At 44.1% G+C, this 20,135-nt stretch overlaps 1 protein-coding gene across 7 annotated transcripts in view; it reads right to left on the minus strand.

Annotated features, from left to right (window-relative positions):
- COG5 (component of oligomeric golgi complex 5) overlaps nt 1-20,135 on the minus strand; it is a 482,330-nt gene that overhangs the window by 27,136 nt on the left and 435,059 nt on the right. For 6 of the 7 annotated variants that reach the window (XM_050925473.1, XM_050925465.1, XM_050925485.1 and 3 more), the window contains 4 exons: nt 17,880-17,990; nt 14,524-14,586; nt 13,609-13,712; nt 10,580-10,817 (listed from right to left, as the gene is read on the minus strand). In XM_050925473.1, the coding sequence (XP_050781430.1) occupies nt 10,580-10,817; nt 13,609-13,712; nt 14,524-14,586; nt 17,880-17,990 (516 nt within the window). Of the gene's footprint in view, nt 1-7,005; nt 10,481-10,579; nt 10,818-13,608; nt 13,713-14,523; nt 14,587-17,879; nt 17,991-20,135 lie in introns of those variants that run through there. The other variant, XM_050925494.1, reaches the window with a different exon arrangement.

A 20,135-nucleotide genomic window follows, 5' to 3' on the forward strand; every position in this document is an offset into this window, starting at 1 on the left:
TACAACGCCCACATATAGCATACATCTACTGATGAATGTTTTTAAACAATCTTCCATGGTGAAGTTATTGTTTAGTGACTACTGTGGAGTTTTCGAAACCTCTCATTACTAAAAGTTTATTTTTTCAGCTGGAAAATATTAACATGAAAATATTTCAGCAACTACTTTTCCTCCTGCCTTAAAGAATTCCAAGTTTTAAAACATTACCTAAAAATGCTTTTCTCTAGCACTTGAGCAGCAGAGAATGTTGAAACAAATATTAGTGGCAGAGCAGAGGAAGAGGTGGTTATTTACCTATAATGGAGGTTCTTTGAGATGCGTGGTCCCTATTTGTATTCCAGATATGGTGCGCATGCCCACCATGCATCAGAGCCAGAAGTTTTTCAGCGGCAGTGTCCGTTGACCCACATGGTTGCCTTACATCACCACATGCTCCATGCAAGGTTATAAGAGGCCACGTGGAGCGATATGCCCTCAGTCTCCCTCTTACCACTGCATAAAGAGTCCGCAGCACAATGGAAGGTGTGTGGATATTGGAATCCAAATAGGGACCACACCTGTCGAAGAACCTCCAGTTACAGGCAAGTAACTTTCTCTTCTTCCTCAAGTGATGGCCTTTATATGTATTCCAAATGCAGGTGAGTATGGTGCAGTGATCAGCTCTGAGATAGGTGCGAGGACGCAACGGATAAGTCCTGCTGCAGGATGGCACATACTACGGTCGTGTCTGTGGCTGCTTAGTGATCAATGGTGTAGCGCACTGTGAAGGTGTGGACAGAGCACCATGTTGACATATGGCAGATCTTGAGCCAGGGATGTCTGTCAGGGAAGCAGAGATGGTTACGTGTGCCCATGTGGAGTGTTCCGTGATTCTGCTGGGCAGTGTCGCATTGGAGCAAGCATAGCATTCTGTAATGCACTTAGAGATGCAACTGCATATGTGCTGCAAGGAGAGGGCCTGTTCTCTGACTGTTCTGCAATGGTTACGAAGAGGCATGAGGAGGCACAAATCCTGTCCAAGTAGAAGGGTGCCCTCTGGACATCCAGGGAGTGCAGCGTCCTGTCTGCAAGAGTGGCGTGTGCTTTAGGATGCAAGGCTGGGGGATGGGTGAACTGGTTAAAATGAAACTCGGAAATGACCTTTGGGAGGAACTTAGGTGAAGACGCAGGGAGACCTTGTCTTCATGGAAAACTGTATACAGGGGGTCAGCCATCATAGCCGCTAATTCACTGACCCACCAGGCAGAGGTGATAGCCACCAGAAAGAGGACTTCATGGATAGGTGGGCATATGGCTCAGTAGATATAATAGAGGCTGGGTGAGGGAAGACGGCACAAGGTTGAGGTCTGGGGGTTGGGAGTAGGGGTAAGGACTGGCTGGAAGCAGTTTGTCAGGCTCCTCAGAAACTGGGTTGTGGTAGGGTGGGTGAACACTGACTGGTCGTCCATGGGAGGGAGAAAGGTGCTGAGCACCGGAAGGCAGATAAAGCTGAGTGTCAGGCCCAAGTTCTTGAGCTCCAGGAGGTGATCTAGGATGATGGGCATGGAGACAGCATGGAGGGGGAGGTGGCAGAGTTGAGCCCAGGTGAACTGCTTCCATTTCATGCCATAGCATGCTCCTGTGGACTCCTGCCTACTGTGTGTAAGGATACAGCAGATGGGCGAGAGGTAGGCATTGTCTATGCACAAGCCCCATCCAAAAAACCAGGCCATCAGTTGGAGCAGGCCCGGGTTGGGGTGGCGAACTCTGCTGCTGTCCTAGGTGAGACAGTCCAGCTGGGTGGGGAGGCTGATTAGCTGGCAACTGACAGTCTGAGTAGATCGGGCAACCAGAACTGTTGGGGCCAGTGCAGAGCTATCAGGATGACCATGGATCGGTCTTAGTAGATCTTGTGGAGGACCGGGAGAAGGAGGGGAACTGGGGGAAAAGCATACCAAAGGCTGTCCCGCCATACAAGAAGGAGGGCATTGCCCTCAGAGTGCTGACCCCTGGAGCAGTAGAGGGGGAACTTACAGTTTGCATGGGCAGCAAAGAGGTCCCAGAGCAGGGGTGCCCCGGGCCCGGCAGATGGAGCAGAGGATAGGGTCGTGGAGTTCTCAATTGTGATTGAGGTACCAGGTACCTGCTGAGTGAGTCTGCCATGGAGTTCTGCACCCTCGGGAGGTACACCACATAGGGCACGATGTTGTGGCAGACACACCAGTTCCGGGATCTGGTGCCATCCTGTCTGTTTATGTACACCATGGTGGTGGTGTTGCACAAGAGGATATGGACGTGTTGGCCGCGCAGCAGAGGAAGGAATGCACGGGAGGCCCAGTGGACCACGTGCAGCTCCAGTGTGTTGATGTGCATAAGCGCCTGCCTGGGAGTCCACTTGCCCTGTGCAGTGAAGCTGACCAAGTGTGTGTCCCACCCCACCAGAGAGGCGTCTGTGGTGAGGGTAGCTCTGGAGATGGGGGTAGCAAATGGGATGCTTCGGAGCAGGTTGGTAGGATTGGTCCACCAGGTAAGTGAGGCATGGAGCCAGCTGGGAATGATTAAGGATGAGCCCAGGTGTGCAATGTGGGGCTCGCAGACCCAAGAGGAGCCACAGTTGCAGGCAATGCATATGGAGGTGCGCATGTGATGTTACATAGGTGCAGGCCACCATGTGGCCAAGAAGACAGAGACATCCTGCACGTGTGGGTTGTGGCGCAGGGTCTTCATGAGGGTCGTGAGGGTGGCAAAGAAATCTGCTGGGAAGAAGGCTCTCGCTTTGACCAAGTCCAGGCATGCTTTGATTAAGTGGATTGTCTGTGTCAGGAGGAGCCTAGATTCCTCCTCATTGACACAGATGGCCAGTGAGGCAAGAAGTGAGCAGAGGGCTATGACTGCTAATGCCGCCTCGGTGAGGGACGGAGCCATCAGCAGACAAAGTGCCCTTCCCCGGCAGAATTGGGCTGCTACGACTGCAAAGACCTTGGGGAAGATCGTGGGGGACCCTGAATTGATAGTGGTTGTCACCCATGCAGAAGTGGAGGAATTTGTGGCGGGCCAGGTGGCTGTCGATATGGAAGTATGCATCTTTCATGTTGAGGTCTGTGAACCACTGCAACCACACCCGCTGGGGGAGGGATGGAATGATGGATGCTAGTATCATCATATGGATCTTGATCTTTCTGATGAAAGTATTGAGTAAGCAGAGACGAGGATAGGCTGGAGGCCTCTGTCCTTCTTCAGGATGAGAAAGTATGGGGAGTAGAAGGCCCTGCTGACGAAGAGGCAGGCATGGGTTCAATAGCACCCTTCCTGAGGAGAGTGTCAGCCTTGTGTTGAAGGAGGGTGTCACGAGCGGGGGTCCCCGAAGAGAATTTTGGGGGGAGACCCGGTGAGATGGGAAGGTGATTCTATTCAGTAGCTGTGTCATATGAGCTCCCATACATATCGATCTGTGGTGATCTTGCCCCAATGGTAGCTGAATAGGGCAAGACGGCCCCTGAAGGTGGCACACGGGGCTGCAGTCAGCGAGGTGGGGGGTTCACAGCTCTCAACCATCACATCAAAATTGGATCTTCTGTTGGTGGCAAGGTATGGCAAAAGAGGTGGTGGTGACCAATGGTCATGGGTGCTGGGATTGTGGGCACTAGCAGGCCATCTCTTGGTACCTGGTATAGGTGGGTTGGTATGGCAGATAGGAGCACGGCCAGAACTGCGTCTTAGGTTTCCAGTGTCAGGGGCGAGGATGTAGATCCCAAGGGGCCAGAGGGTTGCCCATGCGTCTTTCAGGGAGTGTAGGGCTTCGGCCATTTTCATAGAGAAGAGCTTATCCTCACTGAAGGGGAAGCCTTGGAAGGTAGACTGGACCTCCCTAAGAAAACCAAACAACTGGAGCCACACTTCTCATTCTATCACCACCCCCCTGGCCAGGGTGAGGAAGAATGTGACCGTTGTATCTACCACAGCCTGGAGGCTGACCTTGGCCATCAGGTGGCCCTCATCCAGCAGGGCCTAGAACCACTGCCACTTGCCTGCGGGATGTTCTCCAAGTACTCTGCCATCCTGGCATAACTCTGCCACCTTATTGAGGGATGGGGTGAGGAGTGGACGTGAGGAGTGCTGGTGTGCCCATTCCATGGCTGTGTGCATGATCAGTGAGGCCGGGGTGTATGCATGGGAGAACAGAAAGTCAGCCCCCTCAGCCAGCATGAAGTACCTGCATTCTGCCTTCTTAGATGTAGGGGTGCAGGATGCCAGCGTGTGCCATACTGCACGTGTGGGTTACAGAATGGCATTGTGAATGGGCAGAGCTATCTGCTTTGGCCCCCAAGGCTGGAGAACATCCAGCAGCTGGTCAGGGTTAGTCCTGGTAGAGGGCCACCCTCCGTAGCAGCTCCTGGTACTGCTGATGGTTGTCAGATGGTGAGATGGTTGGTGGGACTGGGGCCTTGTCCAGGGAGGAGGAGGCTGCCATCAAGTCCAGTGGTACAGACGGTGCCGGGTCAAGCTTCAGATCCTCTTCTGGGTTCAAGGTGATCGGTGCTGGTGGAGGGGCTGGGGCGGGCTGGCATTAGGTCACTGACTGGCCAGTGGAGGGGCTGGGGTATGGCTGGCAATAAGGGTCCCATGCAGGCCAGTGGTGCCACAAGGCTGGGTTCTGATAGTACTAGGGCCCCTAGGATGAGGGTACCACCCAGACAGGCCTGGAGCGTAGGGAATCATAAAAGGTGGGCATGCCCAGGAGTCCGCACTATGCCAGGAGACTGGAGAGAAGGATCCTCTTTTGCTGAGAAGAATTTCCAAGTCTGAAGAAGACACTGGAAGTGGCAGAGTCATCAGTGCAAGTGGTAGTGCAACCAGTGGTGGCGGGTCGTGACTGAGGAGGAGCAGCTCATCCTCCAGTGTAGGTGGCTGTGGGGCCAAGAGAAGCGGTGAGGGCAGGTACAGCAGCTCAAGGTGGGATGTGGGGACCAGCAGATCCGTCTGGCCTAGTGTCCAGGGCATATCTGGTTGTCGGCCAAACCAAGGAGAGATACATGGAATGGAGCACAGAGAATCCTGCCATGGCTGAGGAGCATGCACTGGCGGGCTCTGGTGACCCTCAGTCATCGTGGGAGCCGGTGATGCCGGGATGTCTTGCTTCTGCTTCACCTTGCCCTCTGCCTTAGGGGGTGGCCCTGTGAGGTTGTCATGTGACATCTCACCTGCCCAAGCCCGGCTTGGGGAGCAAACGCAGTGCATCACAGCAGTCTGCAATGGGGACCTGCTGCGGTGTTCATGAGATTCCTTGCAGCCACAGGCACCAACTTCTCCTGGCGCCGGAGGATGCTCGTACCCCCTCACTCCCGGCCCAACTCCAGCCCTGCCCCACCCCCATTCCAACCTCTTCCACTAAGTCCCTGTCCCAACTTCACCCCCTCCCTGAACCTATTGGACTCCTTCCCCAAATCCCCACCCTGGCCCCGCCTCCTCCAGCTCCAGCGCATGGCATGGATGCGCACCCACGTTTGAAATACAGATAGGGACCATCGCTCGAACAAGAACTCTAAATCATATGAAAAAAGCTGACCATGAAGGAATGTAGAACTGAATTTCCCCACCACATAACAATTCTAAAACAATAAGTATTTAAAGTACATTTTTCAGCTGTGAAACACCTCCAAGATATTGCACACTAAAAATAATTTCCTTCTTCTAGCAAGAGAGAGCATCAAACATTAAGTATACTTTAGTCCAACTATTTTTTGCCTTTCTGCCCAGCAACCCTGATTAAAGCTTAATGGTTCCTTAGCTTCCATCATAAGAGACTAGCAAGGAAGGATTTCTTGCATAAATAAAGGATTTCTTTTCACTCATCTGGCCCCTTTTGATCTGAAAATCTTAAATCTCTTTAAAAATGTTAATTAAGCCTCAATAGGCATGTGATATAACTAAATATACTAATAAATAACCATTTTACAGCTAAAGTCGGGCACAGAAAGGTTAAGTGTCTTTCAGTGTACCCATTTCCCACCCTACACAGGCTAACCAGTAAAAAAAAAAAAAAAAAAAAAGTATCTCGGTTGTACTAGTATTTACTAGCACTGACCTTGCAATAATCATTTCTTTTATGCAACTGACACCATCTTTTTATCTGATTATTTTACTAAAGAGAGGGACTATATTGTCCTCCTATTATTCAATTCTCCTTTAGAATAATTGGCTATGAAGATCACAGTGCATCCCATCATATCTAGTGTCTGTGATAGGTGCTTGGAGGGCCAGGTGGCCTAGTGATTAGTGCACCTGTCCTCCAACCCCTTGTTTCTGTCAAAGGGGATGGTAGTGGTGCCTGGTTCCTGTCCCAGGCCAGGAGCATTTGGGCTTCCCCACTGCATCTAGGCCTTTGCCCTTTAGTAGGGCATGGTAGGGGGACCTGGTCCCTCTCTCTCCATTGGGTCCCAGGTCAACACACTGTAGGAAGTAAACCCAACAGGTTCCTCCCCATAGACAACCTAAATCTGCCACCCTGCTACTCCCCATTTATGTGCTCCTTCATTTTGGGTCTTGGCTCCTATAGTCCAAACAGTGAATAGTTTCGCAAAGTCCAAATGAGCACGGCCTGAAAGACCTGCTGGTTTTCAAAGTAGAAGGAGGCCAGAGAAGGCACTGCCTAGGGGCCTTACCCACTATGCAGTCCTCTCTCAGGGTCCACTTTCTGTCTGACTTCATGAAGAAGGATTCTTCTCTCCTGCAGCCTGTCCACCATCCCTTTCCTGGGCTTCTGAGCTCCTTTTAACCCACTCCTCCAGCTGGAGCATGCTCATCCGGCCTGTAGAAGCAAGCCTACCTGGACTCAATACTGCCTTTTAAGCCCTTTGGGCACAGCATGTGGTTACTATATATCCCACCACAGTGCCAAATTAGGATTTACTGGATGCAAGAATGAACTTTACTAAACAAGATGCAACCCCCACAAACTAATAGTCCCCTTGGACTTTCACCTACATGCAATTCCTGCAACTCTGGTTTAAATTACCAAATAACCGGTCACAATTTAAAATTGGTCTTTAATCTTATTAACAGAGTCTCCTTCCACACTGATGTAATCCTTAAAATAATCTCTTAAAGATTGCGAATCTAATCAAATCCTCTTTATGGGCTGCATAGCGATCTTAAAAATAAATACTGCTCCTTGTCTCCTACCTATAATGAGTATAATTCCATAATATCAATAAACTCCAGCTTCATTTGAGCTACTAAATGTGCAGACTTTCACAAAATTGTAAAGAAATCTTAGCAAGATGGAGTAATATCACTAGATGCTTCAGAAGGTTTTAAACTAGCATTGGTTGAAATTTTTCCATTAGAACATTTTCCATCAGAAAATATTGGTTCAACCAAATCAAAATGTTCCATGGGACAAGATACAGAATATAGAGAATGTCAGCAGAGTTCACGATGCCCTGTAGCAACCCTTGGAGCACTGGACAATTAGAAATACAATGAAACAAACAAAAACTGTACAATAAATAGAAGATTTATAGAACTATAACTACAATGAATCATAAAGGGACCAAGAAAAATTGGTTGTGACAATAATGGTGGAAAACAATTGTAACCACTATGTTTGGGATGGCTGTCTAACAAGTGTGGTCTCTTGTAAATGCTTCACCATGTATACATACATAGCACATAACTGTTTTTATATTATACCCTAAAGAGAAGGAAAATTTTGTCTGATTCCATCTGGTGATCAGTTTATGCTGTGTAGAATGAGGACTGATGGCCCTTGCAATTTTTAGCCTAGTTTGTGTCTGTGCAATTGTTATTTTTATTCTCATTAATGTCTACATTATTCCTTATGAGTTTAGGACTTTATCTCAGCAGACTATCAATTTCTATGCCAAAATATTGAGGAATGCTTGTTTCTTCGAAATAAATTCCAGAATGTGTAGTGTTCAAATTTTGTTCTCTGCTGTACTGTCTCTATCAATCATTTACGGTTGCATGCCATATAAAGGGCAATGTATGATTCTAAAGCATATTTTTGAATCTCAGAGTGTCTAAGATCCATGGAGGTCACTGTAACCCAAGTGGCCTTGGTTTTGTTACAAAGTAACAGAACTCTTAGTAATGAACAGGTTAAAAGGTTCTCCAGTACCTAGCTGATACCTCATTGGAAATATAAATGTCAAGAAAATGTCATTTAAGAGGGCTCGACTGACCCCAGAAAAACCACTTCCAATTTAACTAGTTCTAAAAGTGAAAGGAAAGCTTAGCAGCGCATCCATGGTAGTGAATAATTTTTATTTTTTCAAAAACTCCACCTTAACCAAATATGTTGGTCCAGAAATGAACAGTACTTAAGTTAACAGTAGTCCCATTTTTGGATCTTGTGCAGATGGCTTCTATAAAAGTTCTAAGTCAGCATGAATTGCAGGCAAATTCAACCCCCTGAATGCTGTCACACTTTTAAATCACAGGAATTCCAATAAGTGGTACAATATAGGACAGTAACCCTGCAGCACTGCAAATATTTTTAAGCATTAAGATGCATCCTGAGTGTTCTGTTAAATGATGTTCAGAAGCACACAAGTTTACAGAACATTTCATGTTGAAAGTGCTCATGAGTATATCTGACAGCATGTCACACAATTAGCCAAAGTGCCAGAGAGCATCTATAATACACAATTTTATAATGCAACAATTTTATGTGGCATTGTGGGGATTGTATAGAGGTTCTCAGTTCACTGGTGATATATATACTGGAGGACTTGAACTGACTGCTGATAGGTGGTAGGGCTGATCTTCCCCCCTGCTTGCAATGCTAACAGAAGGGAGAGATCCATACTAGAGTATCATTGCACCAAGCATTTTATTTTTACACAAAGTTTTCTATGGCCCAGTATATCAGATTTCCCCTGCCAGGCCTCCTCGCTAGCTGGGTTGGAAGTGCTGCCATCAGAAAAGCTGAACAGCAGCTAAGAGCAGCAGCAGGGGAGGCCCAGCCTATGACCAGCATCCAGCTATTTCTGGTTATATGTACAACTTAAACAGGGAGAGGAGGTAAGGGGGAGAAAAGAGGAGAGGAAGGGAACACAAGGCAGCTAGACAGGGAAAGAGGAAGGACTCAGAACCAAGCAATTGTAGGTCTAGTTTAAAATCTTCTCCTGCAGCACAAAAGCATAGAGATCAGAGAACTCATTCCATTGCACATTCAGTAAGTACAGATAACACAGTGAGAGACAGTGTGTAAACTCCCTCACACTGAGGTAACAACATACCACTGCCTTTTAGATAACAGGCAACACTTACTGTAACCTGCTTGATAAAAAAAGATGCATTTAGAAAGATAAAGGAAGGGGGTATTTTCATAATTATATTTTCATAATTAAAAGGCACTCTACTGTAACATCAGATATAAATACTTACTGAATTTAAGAAGTACATTAATATTTATGCAGGAGAAGGAATCAATTGTCCTCATCACCCCACATTTTAGGTCATTCTGGTCCCTTTCCTACTCCCATTGAAGTCAATGGAAAATCTCACATTAACTTTCTTGCTGAAGGATTGTGATGCTACAAACTAATCGGTGAATCCAGGTGGTTTATTCAGTGGCATGTGGCTGGGGCCATTACACAGTTTAGCTTGATGAAGCAATGAGCCTTGAAGGCCACAAGATCTGGGTCCCACCTGTTCCCTAGTAGTAGCCAATTCCACAACTAAGGGCTCTATATGAAACGCTCTGTCACCAGCCTTCTTGGATTTGACCCTCAGCTATGCCAGCCAAGGCCCCTGTTGAATGCAGCTGGAGGCAGAGCCTGTCTCTGAAATGTTTGGATCATAAGCTGCTCCTTAGAGCTTTGAAAATAAGGACGAATACCCTGAAACTGACCTAGAATCAAAGTGCTGAATATTTGTGTTACGTTCCCTAACAGGTTCACTCTGCACTGTATTACTATTAAGATTCTTTCATCTGAAAATAGGAAGTAGCTCATTGGAAACTGGAATTATCTACTTGATTGTGCGTAGTTCACCAGTCCAATATAAGTTAAGGCAAAAAATATGAAACAGAGAAACGAACTGTGTCACCAGCAGAACCTCAGACAATACTAATTCTTTCAGTATTCACAGCAAGGTGCAGGCCTTTCACACTCTATTTATGTTAATTTGTATGCTACACTGCAAAGTAGGTCAGTTCATGATCATAATCAGTGCTGGCACTGTGGGACATAAAGCAATTAAGAAAGGAAAACTATCTTACAGGGAGGTGGTGTGGGGGGAATGGTAGCAAATGATGGATCTAGCACTGAAGATTACTGTTCTGTATTAAAAGGTTTCAAAATGCTGATGATTTTTAATGCACCAATAATTTGACAGGAAGGTATAGGGCTTTACTGAATTTGCCTTATGATGAGAACGGCCCTCATTAATTATTTAGAGGATAAATTTCTCAAGATTCAGTTTCTCACAGGATGAAATCTTGCAGACCCAACTAAGTTGTATAGACAACAGGCAGCTGCAAAGGAAAAAAAAAAAAAGTGCATATTTACCAAGTACATGTTTCCATTAAAAGAGGGCAACAAACAAAATGGAAGCCAGCCTTGGTTAAGTCTACCTGTGCAAAGTCAGCAGCAAGTCGCATTTTCCCACCTTCACCAAGGGGTCTCAGTAGACTGGCATTGCGAATAAAAAGTTCAATTGCTCTCTGAGCAATGGCTTCTGTGTTGTCAAAGACAAAGTCGAAACACTCGAAGTGTCTGAAATAGTCGCTCATGACTCTTGCTATGAAGCCCTGTAGTTCCTTCATGTATAGAGAACAAGGGACATCTGGTTTTCCTGAGCTGGATAATGATCTGCCAAAAATGAAAAAAGATGCTAAATCCATTTTTATAATACAACTAAAAATTATTCGTTTCTTTTTAATTTTCTTCTTATCCCATGTAGTAATTTTCCTTTGGTGGCATGAATTTCAGCATCCTATTTCTGCTCGGAACAAAGGCGTGTGTAAATCCCTCTGGGACTGCAGTCCAAAAGATCTCTTGATCTACCATTGCTACCATCACAAGATAGAGGAAACCACCCCCTCTTATCCAGCTTGCAGGCCCTCCATCAGCCTGGAGTTTACAGCTCTAAATCCAGCTCCCAAATTTAAGTGTCCCAGCTGTTTGTATAATATTCTAATAGATTACATAATATCAAGCTACATCTCACAACGTTACTAGTGAAGTCTGTCCCAAGCCTAATCTCTGCAAAGAATTAGTCTCTTAGATTGTTCAAGTCCCACACCCAGGATTATAGGCACTCTCTTCTAATCAGTGAAGAAACAGAGCCCTGAAAGATATAGGACATGGTAATCAGTAATCACTCTCTTTCTCTTTGAATCATAGCCAGGCTGTAGAGCCCTCCCAGGCGTCAATAGGAGTTGAGGGCACATAACATCTTGCAAGATTTAGTCCACAGTCTGAATCAAAAGATCAAACCAGAGAGTGTGTGCTAATGCCAGCAGCAGGAAAGGTTGCAGCAGGTAAAAAATATTGTAAAAGCCAAGGGGAAAAGCAAAAGGGAAAAACATCTTTGAAAAGATACTGTTTTCAACAGATTTATTTTATTTATTTTTTAAAGAAAGGAGAATGGATGAACTGTAGCAAGATGTGCAGGGGAAGCAAATAATACCCACTATGGTTCACCATTACTGGTGTCTGTGGATAAAGATAAAGGGTATTAGAGTGCACGTACCCACCAGGACCAGGCTCTCATAGCAGGCCTCAAATATAGCTACGTCCTTCCTGGTTTGGAAAGCCCTTCACGAAGAGAGTCTGTTCAAAATCAACCTCCTCCTAAGAATGGTCATACTGGGTCAGACCAATAGCCCATTTAGCCCAGTGCCGACATTGGCCAGTGCCAGATGGTTCAAAGGGAATGAACAGAACAGGGCAACCTGTCACCCAATTCCAGCATCTGACAATCAAAGGCTTAAGGCTACCCAGAGCATGGGGTTGCAACTCTGACCATCTTGGCAAACGACCATCGATGGACCTATCCTCCAGGAATTTATCTAATTCTTTTTTGAATCCAGTTATAATTTTGGCCTTCACAACATCCCCTGGCAGTGAGTTCCACAGGCTAACTGCGTAGTGTGTGAAGAAGTACTTCCTTTTGTTTGTTTTAAACCTGATGCCTATTTATTTCATTAGGTGACTTGTGGTATGTGAATGGAGTAAAGGAGTAAATAACGCTTTGTATTCATTTCTCCACACCATTCATCGTTTTACAGACATCTATCATATCTCCCCTCTGTCATCTCTTTTCCAAGCTGAAAAGTCTCAGTCTTTTTCTCTCTTCTCATACAGAAGCTGTTCCAAACCCCTGATCATTTTTGTTGCCCTTCTCTGTACTTTTCCATTTCTAATACAACTTTTTTGAGATAGGACGATCAGAACTGCACGCAGTATTCAAGGTGTGAGTGTACCATGGATTTATGATATTTACTGCCTTATTATCTATTCCATTCTTATTGGTTCCAAACTTTGTTTGTTTTTTTGACTGACACTGAATATTGAGCAGATGTTTTCAGAGAACTATCCACAATGACTACAAGATCTTTCTTGAGTGGTAACAGCTAATTTAGACCCCATCATTTTGTATGTATAGTTGGGATTATGTTTTCCTATAAGCTTTACTTTGCATTTATCAGCACTGAATTTCATCTTCATTTGTTGCCCAATCTCCCAATTTTGTGAGATCCCTTTGTAACTCTTCACAGTCTGCTTTGATCTTAACCATCTTGAATAATTTTGCATCATCTGCATACTTTGTCACCTGGGTGTTTACTATGTTTTCCAGATCATTTATAACTATGTTGAACAGCACTGGTCCCAGTTCAGACGACTAGGGGACACCGCAATTTACCTCTCTCCATTGTAAAAACTGACCATTTAGTCCTACCCTTTGCTTCCTGCCTTTTAACCAGTTACGATCCATTAGAGGACCTTCACTCTTATTCCATGACTGCTTACTTTGCTTATATATCTTGTAATACAAGTGGTCAAAAAATGAAAATGCAAAATTTTTTTTAATTTTGCAGCTGTTTTCATTTTATAAGGCTCAAAACTGATCCCCATTATTGTTTTTTCAAAAAATTTCACTTAATTTTTTAATGGGAATTTTAATCTAAAACCTTACAGAAAATGTTATTGAAAACAGTTATCAGAATATTTTATTTGCCAAAATCCATTTTTCACTAAACACATTTTGATAACCATTTCAGAGTTTATAATGTAGATTAAAATGTCTACGAAAATTTTAGATAAAAAAGCCACAAAGTTTTTTCTGAAAAACAAAACTGTTCACAAAAACATTGGTTTTGAATAAAGCTCTTCTTACTTAAAAAAACTGAATTTTTTTGACAAATTTTACTTTAAGACAACCAAAATAAAAGGACAAAAGCAAGTGTGATATGATTTTGGCCACTCAGTTCAATGGCCAGCCACATTGCTGCCTTCAGTGCAAAAAGACAATCAAGTATCATGAGCTTCCAGACAAGTGATCCTGTTGCAAAGGTCACTGTGGTATTAACAGTACATTATGCATATACATTATATTTTACCAAGACAATGCCATATTATGAAGATAGTGGCTGATTACCCAGAAAAATCTTCCTGATGCATAGTGATGATAATGGCCTCCACTGAGTCTCCTACCGAGTTCAGTAGGGGTTGCACAGCACTACCCATGAGATCATAGATAGTCTAAAAAAAAGTGAGAGGACGAAATCAGTAATGAACAAAAAGTACATACACTGACACCACCAAAATTTAAGATAATTTTAGTACAGACATTTGCCTCCTTTATGTTACCAGTGCCCTTTTATTCCATACTGGAAACATTTAAAGGAAAGGAAAATGGAAGTCTTACAACATTTAATCTGTTCAACCATTTCAGTAAGGTAGAGAAATAAAGGCCACTTTACTATTACTACTTTATTTCACAGTAGCGATGCACATTGACATCCCCTATATATAAAGATACATATTTTAATGCACACATGTATGCCTATTATAATCTCCTGGTGTAGGCATGCCTCCTGTCCTCTACTTGTCATCATCACTCAAGACAGGGAATATAGAGGGATGGGTCCAGACAGTCATCACCATAGAAACCCAGATGCACAAGGTTACTAATCACCCTGAGAGACAAAAGCACCAAACTGGTGAGGAAAGAGGGAGTGGAGGATCCAGTGCTTGTTGTGTAAAGATCGTAGGGATTTACATTTATTGTTAAAGCAGATGTATGGGTTCCAAGCATCATCAAACTATCAGAACTCTCAAATACAAATAATTCTTAAATCAAAATAGTCTACTCATCCACAAATAGTTAGAGGAAGTACAAATTACAGAGAATTTGAAATTAATGCATATTTTGGCCAGAAAGTAAGGTCCATATTGACAAAAAATGCCAGAACAAGACAAAACTCACAAGTTAAGTTACAGTGTCCATTGGAAGTATGGCAAATACAACAAACGTTCAATCTAATTTTATAGCATGTTGACATTAAATTACCTTTAAGGCTGTAGCTATAGTTTGTTCAGCAGCTGCCGGGAATGAACTCTGGCTGGAAACTACCTAAAATATGTAAACAACTATTAAAATAGTCAAAGCTTAGTGAATGATTAATGACCCCAGAATTTTGTTTGGACTGAAAAACACTTTTAGCTATTACTGAAACAGAAGTTGGCCATATTTATAAATAACGAACAAATGTGTTATAGAGGGACAAGATTTTAAAAGTTAGAAAATTCCACAATATGAAACCACTTTGTCAAAAAATACTTTTGCCCTTCTTACAGTATTTAACAGCATTTTGCTGCCCCAAAAGTTCAGCTGGTAAATCATAGTGACAAAATAATATTTTAATAAAAACATTCTGATTCTAGGGAGGGGTTTTTGAAATGCAGCATCTACTTTTCTAGGGCAATCTGAAGATGCAAATGCCAGCTTGTCGCTGCATAGTAATCCAGTCACAACATTTTTAAACTATGAAAAGTCTATCGTATTAAAAACAAAAACAATACCCAATTTGGTCCAAAATGAAGCATCTATATTTCCCAATGCTCCAGAATAATTATGATTGACATGATATGGAGAACACTGACATTTGAATACACCTGAATTAATTATCTGTCATTTTGCTTTCTTGATATGCAATGAAGCCGCACTCAGTTCCTACTGAAGTCAAAAGTCCAATTCCCATCAGTTCAACAACATCTGGATAGGCCTTTAATTTTCTCTTATGCCAAATATTCATTATGAAATCTCTAATTTCCAAGATTTGCAGTTTGAAGCAAGAGACACACAACATGATAAAAGGTAAATGGTCTGTTCTCCTACTGATGTGTGTGGGGTTTATGGAGAGCCGTGCAGCTGTAAATAATAGCAGGAATTCCTTGTAAGATAAAATCTACTCTTGAAATAATTGCTCAAATCCCAGCTACAGTAGCATTTGGACTAGATGTCAAAGATCAAATCTGGAAACATCCCACCAATTTCCTTACAGTTATCAACATGTTATATTTATCTCAGTTAAAATAGTGTATTGACCATTAAATTCATAGTTAAGAATGGCTGAGCCATTACAAACATTGAATCTATCTCCCCTTGTAAGTATTCTCACACTTCTTATCAACTGTCTGTACTGAGCTATCTTGATTATCACTTCAGAAGTTTTTTTCTCATACTTAATTGGCCTCTCAGAGTTGGTAAGACAACTCCCTTCTTTTCATGCTCTCTGTATGTGTACATATATCTCCTCAATATATGTTCCATTCTATGCATCTGAAGAAGTGGGCTGTAGCCCACGAAAGCTTATGCTCAAATAAATTTGTTAGTCTCTAAGGTGCCACAAGTACTCCTGTTCTTTTTGCGGATACAGCGCACGTCCAGACTAACCCGTGTCATCGGCGGGTTAAAATCGATTGCTCGGGGATCGATATATCGCGTCTAGTCTGGACGCGATGTATCGATCCCCGAGCGCGCTTACATCGATTCTGGAACTCCATCAACCCGAACGGAGTTCCGGAATCGACACGGAGAGCCGCGGACATCGATGCCGCGCCGTCCAGACGGGTGAGTACCTCGATTTTAGAAATTCGACTTCAGCTACGTTATTCCCGTAGCTGAAGTTGCGTATCTAAAATCGATTTTAATACCTAGTCTGGACGTGGCCACAGACTAACACGGCTGCTACTCTGAAACAATTAAGAATGAATCACATCAGCTCTCTCTCCAATACCAAAGCACACAAGATTCATTACATCAGAATTACCATCTGTTTTCAAAACCCATACAGGTTTTATATGCTATTTGAACCTTTTTATTTTTATTTTTTTTCAAGTCAGCGTCTGCATTCATGATCATGTGTTTATTCAGACCAAGATTTTATCATGTTGAGTAGCCACAGTTTGCTCTGGCTTATGCTGACTGTGTAACCATAGTCAGCACTGGGTCAGTAAACTTTATTGGGTATGTCTATACCGCAATTAGACACCTGCGGGGTAGGGCTAAGAGACTGTTCAACTGGGGTATTCAGGTTTGGTCTTCAGCCCAAACTCTGGGTCTCTCCCATCTCGCAGGTCTTAGCCCCTTAGCCTTCTTGCGTTGGAGGGTTTGGGAATATTGGTTCCATTCTAAACATTGTTCTATCTCACTGAAAACCAAACTGTTTTTTTATTAATTATTACAGCAAACTCAGTTGATAGTTCAGTCACCTAAGTTCAAGAGAAAATCTATATTCTATCCAGTTCTTTGACAGTTTCTTAATTTACCACACCACAGGTAAAATGATACATAAGTACACACACAAGCCAAAAATGTATGATGAAAAGCAGATATATGCTAATCCATCAAACAGTATTCACTAGTTATAACACAAGCAGGTAACAGAAGCAGGGCCGGCTCTAGGCACCAGCAAACCAAGCACATGCTTGGGGTGACACATTTTCATGGGTGGCATTCTGGCCCTTTTTTTTTTTTTTTTTTTTGCTTTGGGTGGCAAAAGCCTAGAGCCAGCCCTGGCGGCGGCAGCAGCGCGTTGTGCCCAGGGGGCACCCTGGGGCTGCTGTGGTTCATGCCGCGGGGGAACAGCGCCTGCACCTTGTGGCTGGTCTGAGCAGGCTCTGAATGGGGGACCCTCGGGCTGGGGGCACCCCGGGGGGCACACATAGCCGCCTGCACGTGCCGCAGGGCGGCTGCCCCCCAGCACTGCAGCCTGGGCTGAGTGAAGCGGCCCGAGCTTCCCAGAGACCGCTGCAGAGCAGCCAGAAGCAGCAGCAGCAGCAGGGCCATACAGAGTGAGGCACTGCTGTGCGGGGCCTGCATCCCACTCTCCGAGGCTCTGCTCCCTCTAGGGCTATCCTGCCCGGGCTCCTCAGCTCCCTGCCTGGCCAGTCCTGGAGGCAGGAGCCCTGGCTGGTGGGACCCTGGGCTGAGGTGTGGCCCAGAAGCCTCGCTGCTTATCTCGACCCTTGCAGTGCCGGACCAGCTGGAAGCAAGGGAGGAGTGGGCAGAGTCAGCACTGGTGGGGGGAGTCCAGGGCTGGGGCGGGATGAGGGGAGAGCCCAGCGCTGGGGCGGCAAGGGGTGCGGGTGGGGGAGCGCATTGGTGGGGGGGTGATAGCTCAGGGTCAGGGAAGGGGGCAGCCAAAAATTTTTTTGCTTGGGGCAGCAAAATACCTAGAGCTGGCCCTGAACACAAGCCTCATTTATGCACAAATCACAAACTTTGTTCTATGCTGCTGTTCAAATAATCTTTAAAAAGTATTTGTATAAGTTCTCATCAATGCAAGGCTGACTAAGCCTAAGAAAAAGCAAAGAATGTAATCAAAATTAATGGCAAGAAGTTAAATATCGCTGAAAGCTTACCTTCAGCACTGACTGGTGAAGCCTGTACAGTGAATTCACTACTGCCACATTCCTTCTCTGTCCTTCTGTAAGGGGTCCAATCACTTGGCTGGCATCGCCTTGGGTGGACAGCTGCATTAAGTAAATAAATAAGCAAGTGATTTTAAAAATAGTACTATCAGAATGTCAACTCCTTTCTCTTGAAATAAAGTGAGATCTAAAAAAGTAAAATTAGTTAAGCTGAGTGTTGTCTGTACTATTCAGAGCAGAATAAGTAGTATGTCATTTGTAAAAGACAATATCTTCCATTTAACCCATGACATATACATGCATACATATTACACACACACTCACTCAGCCCTGGGTCTCAGAAGACTCATACAAGCAGGGAGCAAGGGCTATCTCCTTCCTCTGTTCCTCTAACAGGTGCTGCCAAACCAATCCACTTGGAGATACAGGGTCTCAGCAGTCTGCCCACCTCTGTAAGTGGCAAAACAGCAAATAGAATGCTGGTATCCCGTCTCCCAGTTCCCTACTCTAACCATTAGCCAAGCTTCTCCCTTCAAAAGCAGATTTTTGTTGTAAAATATGTGTTTAGAATGACATACACATTAGTAGTTCAAATAAAGAAATATAAATGTGATGAATTACAAAAAACAAACAAAACAAAACAAAAATAGGAGAGTGTGACAGGGTGCTGATTAGAATGACTGCAGAATCAGCCGCCTGCCACGCCAGCCCCATTTAAGTGAATAAAATGGAGCTGGCTGGAAAGAACCTGCCCTAATTGGGGAATGAGAGCCAGCTGCCAGCCCAATTAACTCAGGCCTACATAAGAGGCTGGGAAGAAGAAAGCCAGGGTGGTGGGATGGAGGACAGCAAGGGAGTGCAGGCAGGGAGAAAGCCCTTCCCTCCTGGATTCAGACGCAGAACTGTGTATGCTGTATTGTGTGAAGGTGGTGGGAGCACAAACTGGTAAATAAAAGCACCAGTGGTTCCTGAACCCAAGGGTCTCTGAGTGACTATATTTGAGCATAATCGAGACAGGAGCCAGGAGGGCCAGCTGCACTCTGCTACAGAGAGGTTGTCATGTGCTATTCCTAACATTAAAGGGAGTCCTTGCATAAATCACCACAGAGCAAAATCAAAACTTACTCCAAAATAGAGAACACTGTCCCTTCACATTTAAAGTACATGGTCATACAAATGATGCTGAAATCATACAGTACAAGGATCAGACATATGACTATTTAACTATGGTCCCATAAGGATATCACAAGGAATGTTTACTATATAAAATAAAGTCAAATTTGGAAACATAACTAGAAATTTTCTTATACATCCAGTAAGGTGCAGAAACACAACATTCTGTTAAAAGAACTACACTGGTTTAAGTTGATTGAGTGAATCTTAAAAAAAAAAAAAAAAAAAAAAAAAAAAAAAAAAAAGATTGTCAAGCAATTACAGCAGGAATACTATTAATACACAACGTCACTGAGCTATGATTCTGTTATCATCTACATATATTCCAAGACATACGTTTATACTCAATTAAAGTCCCAGAGAAATAAGCCCAACTGTTAAGATCCTCCAGCAAGAAGGCATTAAAACCTCAGAACAAACAGTAAGTGATCTTACTGAAATCTATTCAAATAACCTATTCTTAGCTGTTCAGAAAATAGACAGTCAAAATATACACGAGTAAAAATTAAAAGTACGTTCTGAAAACATGCAGCACAAGCATAACAAGAGAACACTTCTTAAAACGATATAACACAATAAATCTTCATTAAACAAAGAATATTGCTTTAACTCATAGTTCTTCTAAGGATTTGAGCACTCAACATAAACGTCAAAATAGCAAATGCATGGTATAACAGGTTGACTTACTTCTTTAAGGCCTGGAGCCAGCCAAGCCTAGTTAGGAAATAGCCACACTTGAACACGGTTCACCTGTTTCCCCCTACAAAAGGCAGCAGGATGCTGCAGAGAGAGAGGGATGCTCAGAGAGAAAAATACAGTTACTTTTTTTGTAATTGGTGTTCTTTGAGATGTGTTGCTCATGTCCATTCCATTGTAGGTGAGTGTGCTCCCCAATGCACCAGTGCCGGAGGTTTTTCCCTCAATGGTATCCACAGGGGACCGGCTTTGGTGCACTCTGGAGTGGCGCACATATGTCACGGTATGAGGGGTGCTGCCAGCTCCCCCCATCCTCACTTCCTTCTTGCCAGACACTCCGACAATGGGGAAGGAGGGCAGGTCATGGAATGCATGAGC

The sequence above is a fragment of the Gopherus flavomarginatus genome, chromosome 1, assembly GCF_025201925.1.
Source record: "Gopherus flavomarginatus isolate rGopFla2 chromosome 1, rGopFla2.mat.asm, whole genome shotgun sequence".
Classification (NCBI taxonomy): Eukaryota; Metazoa; Chordata; order Testudines; family Testudinidae; genus Gopherus; species Gopherus flavomarginatus.